This window comes from Trematomus bernacchii, unplaced genomic scaffold (assembly GCF_902827165.1).
Source record: "Trematomus bernacchii unplaced genomic scaffold, fTreBer1.1, whole genome shotgun sequence".
Lineage (NCBI taxonomy): Eukaryota > Metazoa > Chordata > Actinopteri > Perciformes > Nototheniidae > Trematomus > Trematomus bernacchii.
Window position 1 is genome coordinate 1,331,529 of NW_022987621.1, and position 12,851 is coordinate 1,344,379.

General features: G+C 43.1%; 1 protein-coding gene across 3 annotated transcripts; it reads left to right on the forward strand.

Annotated features, from left to right (window-relative positions):
• Positions 1–2,636: 2,636 nt before the first annotated feature.
• On the forward strand, positions 2,637–12,092 carry LOC117484324 (pannexin-1-like). 3 transcript variants are annotated; one of them, XM_034132801.1, is made up of 9 exons: positions 2,649–2,770; positions 3,347–3,425; positions 3,876–4,075; positions 4,665–4,780; positions 6,480–6,667; positions 7,858–8,136; positions 8,294–8,516; positions 9,812–10,043; positions 10,642–12,092. In XM_034132801.1, exons 3-9 carry the CDS (start codon positions 3,895–3,897, stop codon positions 10,776–10,778), a joined length of 1,356 nt encoding a protein of 451 aa, XP_033988692.1. In that variant the 5' UTR covers positions 2,649–2,770; positions 3,347–3,425; positions 3,876–3,894; the 3' UTR covers positions 10,779–12,092. The 3 variants fall into 3 exon arrangements, with proteins under 3 accessions (XP_033988691.1, XP_033988692.1, XP_033988693.1); XM_034132800.1 differs by lacking the exon at positions 3,347–3,425 and having other exon boundaries at positions 2,637–2,770; XM_034132802.1 differs by lacking the exon at positions 3,347–3,425 and having other exon boundaries at positions 3,857–4,075.
• The last annotated feature ends 759 nt before the right edge of the window (positions 12,093–12,851 follow it).

Genomic DNA, 12,851 nt, shown 5'->3' on the forward strand with positions numbered 1-12,851 from the left:
TACTGTACTGTAGCTAGCAGCACCAAGTTCGGCAGCATTATAAAAAATGTAATAGCTTGCATTTATAATGTACAGCAAACCAAAGCACAAGAGCAGCGCTCAAAAGAGAAAGGACAAGAGAGAACAAGGAGATGTAACAGCTAAACTGACAAAATTAGATTATTTTTGTCATACATCGTCCTCGAAATCGAGCGCTAACGTTAGCAATGTTGACGTGCAGCGGCAGCCAGAGCCGGAGGCTAACAATAGCTCACCTGCCTCACCACCATCATTGCCATCTAGCTCCACAAGTGAAGCTGTATCCGCCAGGAGGAGAGGCTGGATTTGGCTGTGCCTGGCGGTGGTCCAACAGTTCCCCCAAGGGCCCCAACCGATAGGGGATTCTATGGCGCTATTGAGACCCCCGACGCCAAGATCAAAAGCTACCAGTCTATGTAGGCCTACCGGCCCATTCCCCAGAGACAGACATCAAGGAAACAGGTTTAATCCTCTTCTTAGTTCGCTGTGCCGTTGTCAGGCTGTGGTGGTCTGAGACCAGGGCAGGCTGTTGTTGATAGCCTACATGTGGCGCAACGGAGTGGTTGTGTATGTCCGTGTGTGTGTGAGCGCATCAGTGTGTGCTTATGTTTGGGGGGATGGGGGGGCGGGCCCCAAAACAATATTTGCACCGGGGCCAATCACAACCTTGTTACGCCAGTGGTCAGCCTCACACACACACACACACACACACACACACACACACACACACACACACACACACACACACACACACACCTGAGAGACTGCGCTGACGGATGTCACAACATGAAATAACACCTCTTCGCAGTCAACATTCATCAGGATTGGCAACTAGCTGCACTCTACTTTCAGAAAACCAACATCACATTTCTCTCTCCGTTATGGATCTTCACTACAATTCAAACTATCAATTCAGAATACATTTGGGGGTTTGGCACTTTTCCCGTGACTAATCATCTGAAGAACCAGTTTGAGGCAAGATTTCTGTAGCCAGCAATCATAATGGGAATGTTAGGCGGACAAATACTTTATTATCCACCCATAATTTCTTAAACGACCGTTAACAAGTGTGATGTATTCCATTATTGCCAGCTCTTCCTTATGGCTCATGGCTACAGAGAGTGCAGAAGTGAGATTTACAATTGGTAGGTTGGATCTAGAGGAATAGTTTAACCTTTTGTGAATTACGCTCATTTGTATTCATGTTTCGGAGTTAGAGGTGAATCGAGGAAGCTGCAGGGATGACAATGTTGACAGTTATAAACAAAAGTGTTGTAATGTAACTACATGCATTTACTCAAACAAATGGGGTACGTGTTCTTTATTTGAGTATTTTCACATTAAAGGTGGGGTAGGTAAGTTTGAGAAACCGGCTCGAGATACACTTTTTGTTATATTCCATGGAATGCTCTTAACATCCCGATAGCAATGAATATCTTAAGTGCTTTGACAAAAAATCCATTAAAAAATGTCATCTGTGGAAGCCGTGGTACTGTAAAAAGCACGACCAATCATTTTAGCCGGCCCGGCTAAAATAACTGGATGGCCTACCTGCCTGTCAGCCTTCCATCTGTGCACAAACTTATCTCGTGCCCTCATTGGTCATGTGCGCGTTCGTGTGTGTTGGAGAAGGGGCTCTATAAGGAAGTGGCAGATTTTCTCCGGTTGTGTATTTTCAAATTCTAGCGATCTCGAGCCGGTTTCTCGAACTTACCTTCCCTACCTTTAAGCTACTTTATATTTTACTCCACTACATTTTGTTGGCAAATGTTGTACCACTACTTACAACTACTTTTGTTTTACATATTTAGTTACAAGTTACTTTGCAGATTTCGGTTATTAATAACAAGTTCAATCTCCACACATTATTATATACGATTATAGGTTAAAGGTAGGGTAGGTAAGTTTGAGAAAACGGCTCGAGATACACTTTTTGTTATATTCCATGGAATGCTCTTAACATCCCGATAGCAATGAATATCTTAAGTGCTTTGACAAAAAATCCATACAAAAATTTCATCTGTGGAAGCCGTAATACTGTAAAAAGCACGACCAATCATTTTAGCCGGCCCGGCTAAAATAACTGGATGGCCTACCTGCCTGTCAGCCTTCCATCTGTGCACAAACTTATCTCGTGCCCTCATTGGTCATGTGCGCGTTCGTGTGTGTTGGAGGAGGGGCTCTATAAGGAAGTGGCAGATTTTCTCCGGTTGTGTATTTTCAAATTCTAGCGATCTCGAGCCGGTTTCTCAAACTTACCTACCCCACCTTTAAGCTACACGGAAGTGTTTGAAATATTTCAAATAAAACCCACTTTTACCCAGTTCAAAGGGAAGAGATGAACAAATAAATGCACCAATAATTGTAATAAAACGACCTTTACTTGTTACTGAGTATTTGTACACTGTAGTATTACACAGTAGCTACTTTTACTTTAGAAAATAATGGAGTATTTATTCCACCTTTGATAAACACAATCTCAAAATGTGACAAATCACAAACTCCCGAGCTCCATACAAAGGCGTCATCGCAACTGTGAAATCAGAGCGGTGCATATGCACTTGAACGCATCTGTTTTTAAGGGGACGGAAGGAGCGCTGTACAGGAAACACTTTCAGTAGAGCTGCTGGATGTGGAGCTTGATGTGGAGCCGCGGAGGACTGCTGGAATCAGGCACAAGTTATCTGAGCTGCCGCTGACAGCCATGATACTTTAACACACACACTGAGCGGGAGAAGGTCGGTAACGTTCGGTAAGTTCAAGTTCAGTATTTCGTTTAATATGAAATATAATAAGCGAACGTCAGTATTCGTTATTAGCGGGAGTGTGTTGTGCTCTGAAGAGAGGCGGTGTGGAGAGGTGAAGTGAGGTCAGCTAACTGCCGGGGATGAAGTCTCTGCTCAACGTCAGACTGCCTTCCACAACAATGATTCCGTGGTGGAAAGTAACTAAGTACATTTACTCAAGAACACTGCTAAAGTACAATTTTGAGGGATTTGTACTTGACTATTTACATTTGTTGCTACGTTGTTCTTTTACTTTATTATTCAGAGGTAAATCTTTTACTTTTACTCCACTACATGTATTTAATACCTTTAGTTACTTTACAGATCTGGATTAATGATGTGAAATGGAAAGGTTTATGTCAACTAAAAACAATATACACGTTCCTCTAGAATGATAATGCATTAGTAGATTGTAAAAGAGGAATTGTTACTGTTACTCAGAAGAGAATGATGGACTTTGTTACATTCCTTTTTCATTTCAAGATTACATGTGTACACCTTTTTCTTCCTTTACTTTAATTTAATGAAGGTGTTTATTTCAGAATCAGAATTCCTGACACAGTCCCACAGCGGGGAGGTGAACAGTGTTACAGCGACAAGTGGAAGAGCAGATCAAAAAAGGCATGCAATAATAAAAAAGAGGAAAAGCACACTTTAATAAAAATAAAGACAAATAGGAACACAACCATGGCTAGACAATGAGTAGTAACAATTTACAGTGACATAAATAACATATTAACGTAATCTTCTAAAAATGAAATGTTGGGACATTTATAAAAATGTATTAGTGTATTTCATAACGTTTTTAAACCAAACACCAGTATTCAAATGAATGTCTTATTCATTAGGGATGTTAGAGTTGCTTTAACAAGCAGTGACAGAACATTGGGTAAGAGACGGGTGATTAGAACTCTGTGCTCTGTGGCAGGTGAACTGTTTACTGGAGGCCTGCTTTGCATTCAAAGGAAAATGTGCTCTGGTGAAAGAGGAACATGTTGATATCCTAGCAGAATGAATGTAGACATCAGGTGCTTCTTGGTGTGTGTGCTCAGCTGTTAGTGTGTGCTGCAGGTGACAGAGCAGCGCTGAGATGGCCATCGCACACGTGGCTACAGAGTACGTGTTCAGCGATTTCCTGCTGAAGGACCCGACCCAGGCTCAATACCGCAGCGTCCGCACAGAGCTGGCGGTGGACAAGATGGTGACCTGTGTGGCCGTGGGCCTGCCCCTCCTGCTCATCTCTCTGGCCTTCGCTCAGGAGGTCTCCGTGGGTGAGTGGACCGCCGGGTCAGGACCACAGTCTGTTCTGGCTAGATTACTACTGTCTGAGTCGGGTTAGTCTTTGTAAACATGTTTTGGCCTTGGCTGTGTCCCGAGACTTTTCACACTCTTAATACACATATCTTGCTACCGCCTGTTCTCTAGCATTCGACAGACAGAAGGGTTCCACTGTGACCATTGTCAGGCAAATTATCCTACGGATGTCACCTGCTATAATTATCATGTCTTATTTCCCTTTGTTTCGCATTTCGGTAGGCTGAAATGTAAACGGTTTCTGTTTCTCTGTGTTTCTGTTTCTCTGTGTTTCTGTTTCTCTGTGTTTCTGTTTCTCTATATTTGTTCATTTCTTACCAGAAGGAGTTTAGTTGTGGAATGTAAAAGGTTAATCGTAAGGTTACATCTTAAAATCCTGACATCCTGAAGTGTCAAACCAATGAACAGCCTGATTCATTAACTTTGACAGTCTGCAGATTAATATGTTGAACTAACATTCCTGAAAAAACTCTGCCTCATTTCCTCATTTCAGTCAAATCACTGGTTCAATACGTTTGTGTTGTTGTCTGTCTCCGTGGTGCTCAGGGACCCAGATCAGCTGCTTCGCTCCCTCTAACTTCTCCTGGAGGCAGGCTGTGTATGTGGACTCGTACTGCTGGGCAACTGTGCACACACACACTCTACCTCTGTGGCTGCACAAGGTACACACACACACACACACACACATACTCTCTCTACCTCTGTGGCTGCACAAGGTACACACACACACAGCTTCAGCTGCTCAAACTTCTCAAATGGTGTGTTAAACATTAGTTTGATGTTTAAAATATGTCTTCACACGGGGGAAATGCTGTAAACACGCCTTCTACCGGAGGCCGTCAGGCAGCTGAACAGACAGACTCAGTAAACGTCATCAGGCAGTGCAGAAATGAAACGCATTAGAATGGTAAGTCATGCAGAGCTGCAAGGCCGAGCCGATCAACAGAAAAATAAGAGCCAATTTATTTGATAATTGATTAAGCTTTAAAGTATATTTTGATTCAAACATTGTTTCAGTCTCACATATAGAGATATCCTGCTCTCCTCTTCTTCTATCATATCAAACGTAATGCTTTTGGCATTTAAATACATCATCTTGGACTCCAGAAACGGCAATTGACATTTTCACTATTTTCTGACAGTTTATACACCAGACTATATATCTAGAATCAGCCAATACATGGAGAATGAAGTAACTTGCAGCTCGAATGTCCTGCTGCATGGACATAAGAACAGTCTGAAGGAAGTCCACTTGTTAACCTGGTTAAAGGTGGGGTAGGTAAGTTTGAGAAACCGGCTCGAGATACACTTTTTGTTATATTCCATGGAATGCTCTTAACATCCCGATAGCAATGAATATCTTAAGTGCTTTGACAATAAATCCATAAAAAAATGTCATGTGGAAGCCGTAGTACTGTAAAAAGTACAACCAATCATTTTAGCCGGCCCGGCTAAAATAACTGGATGGCCTACCTGCCTGTCAGCCTTCCATCTGTGCACAAACTTATCTCGTGCCCTCATTGGTCATGTGCGCGTTCGTGTGTGTTGGAGGAGGGGCTCTGTGAGGAAGTGGCAGATTTTCTCCGGTTGTGTATTTTCAAATTCTAGCGATCTCGAGCCGGTTTCTCAAACTTACCTACCCTACCTTTAAATTGTGAGAGTTTCATCAGTTGGTTAAATCATTCAAATGTCAGTTGTTTCCTGTATATTGTATGTTTCCTCGTATAGTGTATTTAATACATACAATACAGTAGGTTCAATTTACATTCTGCACTGACGACTTTAGTTGAGTCATTTCAGGGTGTGGTAGAGAACATGTATATTGAGATGTTTTTAGCCAAGAGGAACACAGGGCCATATTAGGCGTGTCTCTACATTCCTAAATGGATCTTTATGTTGTAACACTCGCAGCACTCAAACTAGAACAGCAACAACACACACGTGTTGTGTAGAGACAGATCTGGATCCACTGTGCAGCTTCTGTCACTCAGGTTACTGAAAGAGTCCTCTTCTTTTCTTCACACGCTATTTCAATCTGTCATTTCAAATAAGAACAAATGTCATTAAACCAAGAGGTTCAACTCGGGTCTAATGTTAAACTGCTGCTGTGTTTATTTACTCACAACAATTTCCTTAGGGATAAATCAAGTCCTATCTTATCTAAGCCTTTGACCCAACATGTTTTTAAAGTGGTCTTCATATTCAAATGAAGTTCTTGGCCATGAGCAGGTCGCATCACGTTGTGCTTGTTTCTGAACTCTTCCCTGAGGAAGTGAGATCACGTGTCAGCTAAAGAGAGGACAGAGACACTGTGCCTGATGAAGACTTTCAGCCATCTCACTTCCTGTCTCTCCTGTGCAGTTCTTCCCGTACATCCTGCTGCTGGTGGCGGTGCTCATGTACGTCCCGGCCCTCTTCTGGAGGTTCACTGCGGCCCCCCTCCTGCAGTCAGACCTCAGCTTCATCATGGAGGAGCTGGATCGCTGCTACAACCGCGCCGTCACTCTGGCCAAACGCCTGGCCACCGCAGGCCTGCTCGGCCCCGACAGGTAGAGAAACAGCTGGAGGCAGGTCAAAGGTCAGGCTGCAGCCGGCTCAGATAGAGCATTGCAGAAGAACAGTAGAAGCAAAGTGAAGAACAGAAACAGAAAGAAAATCCTGCATTTTATACACAGCTGGCACAGCGTCAAGAGCTCTGCTTTATCTACTTTCTGTATATTTTCTACTTTCTTGTTTATTTCTAGTCTTTTAAATTGTTTTGTACAAGGCCATGTCTTTTTATGCTGCTGCAACTCAAACATTTCCCAAATTGGGATCAATAAAGTACTATCTTATCTTATCATATGTTTCTCCAAAACACAGTTTATACTGTGAGATTATTGATTTACTTTTCCAACCCTCTGTTGCTGTTCACTTATCTGAAGGCAGCTTCACTTTCAGCCAGATGAGTGGTAGGAGTGTACTACGACAACATTTGATTTATTATTAATGTCACACTCAAAATTTGGTTTAAAACCTTGAAAAGTTTAAACCTCACTGTTTTATTTAAAGTGGACCTATCATGCTATATTATAATAATATAGTGTAGGACCATACCTATATAAGGCATATTTATACTTTTTTTTTTTCAAAATACCAAACAGATCATGCATTTTAGCCATGCCTCATTTTGCTCAATTTGACCATTTCTAGCTCTGTTTTTAGCAAGGGCTGATTCAGTGAGAACAGCACCACCTACTGGCCTGGCATATGTACTACAACGTCTCCAGCGGCAATGGCCGTGGCTGTCTCCTCCTGATTGGTGGAGTTGGCCCAATAGCCGTAGCGCCACCGTCCTGACGTCAGGAGAGTGTTCAAATCTGGATCAGTTTTTATCAGATCCGTTGCAGCCCCTTTTTTAGAGATTTGGGTATGGAGGAAAATAGAGAGGGTTGTGTTTTCTGACACTTGGTGAGTTCCCTGGAACACCGGGGACACATATTCATGTATAAAAGACGTACAAAAGTGCATTTTGCATGATAGGTCCCCTTTAAGCGTTCAAATTACAACTCAAGAGTGACAGTTAAACTCAGAGGTTGGTTCATGTGTGAATGATTTCAGAGACAGGGACTGAGCACCAAATACGATTGTTGCCTCTTTTTGAAGATGCAATATGTTGCAATCATTTGTACTTCTATATTTATCAAGTAATCAACAAAAGCAAATCCTCATCCTCTGCTGTTCTCTCCCCCCCACGCAGCGACCCCACTGACGGATGTTTTAACTACCCTCTGGTGGAGAAGTTTCTGATGACTAAGCGCTTCTCGCGCTCCATGCTGTTTTACTACCTGCTGTGCCGGGGGCTGACTCTGGTCACCCTGCTGTGTGCCTGTGTGTACCTGGGCTACTACCTGCGCCTGGCCTCAGTCACCGACGACTTTGGCTGCGAGCTGCGGGTGGGGCTGCTGGCCTCGGACCCGGCGGTCCCGGAGAAGGTGCAGTGTAAGCTGATTGCTGTGGGGGTCTTCTCTCTGCTCAGGTACGTGTCTGTGCAGTGCAGCTAATGAAACTAACAATTATCATAATGATATATGAATCGGCCCATTGTGACTGATTTGATACTTTTAGGGTGCAGTTTTATTTAAAATGTTTTTTTCTCCATTAACCGCAGTCTGTTTCCTTCCCTCTGCTTCCAGCCTGGTGAACTTGGTCCTGTTCATTGCACTGGTTCCCGCGGTGATCTATGCCAGTCTCCGCCCCCTCTTCTGCAATGGACATGCCCGCTTCCTGGAAACCTACCAATCACTGCCCACCGTGAGCATCCTGCCCGCCCCCAGCAGCCGCTGGGACGACCTCTCTCTGTATCTGCTCTTCCTGGAGGAGAACATCAGCGAACTCAAGTCCTACAAATACATCAAGGTCTGCAAGTGTGTGTGTTTCATTTCCATGTCCTCCAACAAGGCCACAAGGGCACCACGGCAGGGGAGCTATATATTGGTCACAGTATATAGCTGTAAAACAGTTACAGCTCGTGACACCACATGATGATTTATTACGATCAGAAGTCTCAGTTTATATCTGACTTTGGAGTATACAGCGATTCCCAGGGGCTACTTCTAATGCTGCCAGGTGTTCCTGGACTGTAGCTCTGCTAACTTCAACAAATTGAACCTCAGCACTTTGCTAGATGGCTCACTACCTTTTATAGACTCTCACAGAGAGGTCACAATAGTTTGCTTTAAACTGCCAATGGTTGAAATAGTGAAAGTAATGTGTAAAAGTGGCTCAGTCAGTAGGGGCTTGGACTGTGAGCCGTAGGGTTGCCGGTTCAAGTCCCCGACCAGACCTAAATATGGAGTGTGGACTGCTACTTGGAGAGGTCCCAGTTCCCCTCCTGCCCTGCCGGGGTGCCCTTGAGCAAGGCACCGGACAACCCACCCAAGTGTGTTGTTTTAATTGTGTTTTTATGAATTCTCTCTGTAAAGTGTCTTTGAGTAAGGTCAGTTCAAAACGTTAAAGGTAATAAATGTTATTTAAAGTGGACCTATCATGCTATATTATAATAATATAGTGTAGGACCATACCTATATAAGGCATATTTATACTTTTTTTTTTTCAAAATACCAAACAGATCATGCATTTTAGCCATGCCTCATTTTGCTCAATTTGACAATTTCTAGCTCTGTTTTAGCAAGGGCAGATTCAGTGAGAACAGCACTGGCCTGGCATATGTACGGCAATATGTACGGCAATGGCCGTGTCTGTCTCCTCCTGATTGGTGGAGTTGGCCCAATAGCCGTAGCGCCACCGTCCTGACGTCAGGACAGTGTTCAAATCTGGATCCGTTGCAGCCCCTTTTTTCGAGATTTGGGTATGGAGGAAAATAGAGAGGGTTGTGTTTTCTGACACTTGGTGAGTTCCCTGGAACACCGGGGACACATATTCATGTAGAAAAGACGTACAAAAGTGCATTTTGCCTGATAGGTCCCCTTTAAGGGATGAATGTTCAACATGCCTGGCACTGAGAGAGAGAGAGAGAGACCACACCACACCACACCACACCACACCACACCACACCACACCACACCACACCACACCACACCCCTTGACAATTCACGAGCGTCGAACTCCCCCCCCCCCCCCCCCCCCCCCCTCACACCTTAAAACAGAGCCCCCCCACATATCAAATCCCAATGTAACCCCTGCGTGTGCAGGTGCTGGAGTTGCTGAGGAGAGAGTGCTCCGGAGAGGACTTCGATGCCATGGGGCTGCTGCAGACTCTCTGCCTGGTGAAGATGGACACTGTGGATGGGAACAAGCAGGGGGGGTCTGCAGGCAAACGGGATGCAGTAAGGAACTCTGGCAGCAGCCCCTCAGCTGCCAACAGCTCCAGCTGTCCCAACTCCAACCCAGACCCCCACAGCAAGAGGGGGACCCAGATGAGAGGTGAGCACATTTAATCTAAAAGAACTCTTTTGTTTCGGGGTCATTTTCCATTTTTTGTTAATCTAAGTAAATTTGGAGGGAAGGTTTTAAAATGAGTTTAAAAACAGAACCGGTGCCCTTCGCCTGCAGGCCTGATGGCATTGTGTCATTAAATGATATTTCATCTAATAATACAAAATAAAGTTTGACTTTCAGTGTTTGACTTTAGGCTGTTTGTGCCGGCAGGGCTCAGAAAGGATTTGGATTTTTAGAAAAACCAATGGGCCATGTCCTATATTCTAAATGTTTGTTATGGTCTTGTTTTATGTAGGCTTTAGGAGAGTCACAAGCCTTCCTTACAGTTAGACATCACAACAAAACAACTCTACACAGGTTGATGCTGGGTAAAGCCAAACAATCACTTGTGATTTCTACATGAATAGTTCTGTCTGTTTCCAGTCTTTATGCTAAGCTAAGCTAACTGGCCTTAAGTTAGAGACTCACTCTGTACAGACTGTGAAGCCCTCTGGGAAGATGACTTGCCAAATAATTTAACTTGAATGAACCTAACACCAAAAGCCTAAATAATATTCAGTAACATGCAGCGATGTGTTTTCAGAGCTCACTCCTCTGCTGCCAGGAAACGACGTGACGGGGGGAGGCGGCCACCAGGGGGGGGGGGGCCACCAGGGGGGGGGCGACCACCAGGGGGGGGGCGACCACCAGGGGGGGGCTGTCCGCCAGCGAGCGCAGTGATGCTGCACTGAAATCATCAGCATCTCATCTTCTACCTTCAAAGGAAGAGTCGAGGCGTGTGATCCTCCTGTGGGGACAGCTTTCAGGAATCACTGAATTTGTCATTCAAACAATTTTGGAGTTTCAGGATAAAGCTCTACAGTACTAAGATGCCACTGTTCTGCCCTATGAATTGTGGGCAATTATGTCGTCAGACTAATTAATTAAGTAGCTATTGCTGCCAATTTGAAATGCCATGATGTCATATATATATGTTCATGTTAATTCAGATATTAGGTGCGTGTTTTTTTATGATCCTCTTAAATATTGCCTGTTGCTTCAAATGTTAATCACATGTCTGATATATTTCCTGACTACTTTAAATAAAGCCGGATAGTGAGTGTGCAGTAGAGCCGGCTGCCTTAACCTGCAGGATGTGTAGGACAGTTAGTGTCTAACACCATGCGTCAACTTTACATTCAAACTAAGAGTATGAAATGGTCTAAATTGCAGTTGTACAGTTCCCTTCAAAAAGAAGAGGTGATGTATTTATTTGCACTGTCATTGTGGGATTATGTACTTTTGATGAGATGGATGATCACATTTCAAGACTCTGGCGGTACTACAGAGGAACGCAGTGATGCAGCTTCATTTCAGAGGAGAGTTCTCAATGTTTTGTTTCTTTGAATAGTTTATTCAAAGAAGTTGTTTTACATGTCACGCTACAGCTAACAGCGGTACAAACACAAGCTTTGTGACATTTATCCATTTTTCAACAAGAATGCTTCAAATTGTTCATTCCTAATGTTTAAATGTCAATAAGTATAAGGCAACAGCACATCAAAGGTAAGAGCTCAAAGGATATTCAGATGGGGGCTTTATGTTGATCCATGGGAGTTTATTTATTCTTTTTAGATGTTTGGATGTCTCCACCTGGAATTGAACATGTACAGCTTGTTGGGGATCTCAGGGGCAGTCACATGACAGTTTACTCTTCTACTTTGAGCCTCTTCCACTGCTTGTATATATGAACTGCACTAAGTGGAACATTTTTTACATATCATGAAATTGCTGAGGTTATATCTCTCTTGTGTTTTTTGTATCACTTTTCTGCAGTTTTTTTTTTACATGATTGGGGTCCAATTTCTGTGCATTTGGCCATTTGAATGTGAAGTCGTGGAAAGATACTGATGCTTGTTGTTCTATGAGAAAACAGTGTTTCATTCCTGACTTTGATGCTGGAAACTGCTGTAGGTCATGTTTGAGATGCCATGAATGTTCATTGTGACACGTGTAGGACTGTCTGCAGTCTAAGAAATAAATATGGTAGATTTACTGCTGAGTCGTGTGATTACTGTATGGGTTTGACTGAGTGGACTTTACGCAGCGTCTGGATGAAGAGGATCAGATCGTATTCAGTGAAGTGGAGGATAACCTCCCAAATGTTTAGTGAGTTTATGATTCTAACAGACACATTCAGAGGAACTCTTCACAGGACAAAATATGTCAAAAAATGCTGGCAGTGCATTCAAGACATAACAAAAGTCAGCCTTATTATGCTATAATATTATAATGTTAGATTGTTCATTTTAATGCATTGAAATGTAATTGTCACAGCTGGTCAAGGTGAAGTTAATTTGAATAGTTTTATACTTTAGAACTGTATTATTATAAGCCAATCATTGCGTAGTAAATCTAAAACTAGACACAAACAAATATAAAGGAATAAAAAGTAGCCTACAATATTCCCTCTGAAATGTGGGGGAGAACAAATAGAAAGAAGCAGAAAATGCTATTCTAACAGAATGTTGTTCAAAGTTAGACTTATCACATTACAAAACACTCGTGAAGACATGGAATTGATTTACAAGTAAAAAAGCATTCCTAAGTGTCTTTCTAACATTTACAAGATTCGACCAGCCGTTTGTGAATCCACTTTTAATTGTGGATATATATTATATAAGTGAGTGGTGTTCCACTTTAACCCATAAGAACCCGGACCCATTTCTTACTTTTGGGGAAATTAAGGGGAACATCATTTAGACTAAATAGACCACCTAGAACACATCACCTGGGGCCTCAGTTGAGGCTCCC

Excerpts from the sequence above, each read along its gene's own strand:
- LOC117484324 (XM_034132800.1), top strand. The coding sequence starts at position 3,895 with ATGGCCATCGCACACGTGGCTACAGAGTACGTGTTCAGCGATTTCCTG. Across the intron at positions 8,137-8,293 it reads GGGGTCTTCTCTCTGCTCAG|CCTGGTGAACTTGGTCCTGT; the intron begins GTACGTGTCTGT and ends CTCTGCTTCCAG. Across the intron at positions 8,517-9,811 it reads AGTCCTACAAATACATCAAG|GTGCTGGAGTTGCTGAGGAG; the intron begins GTCTGCAAGTGT and ends CTGCGTGTGCAG.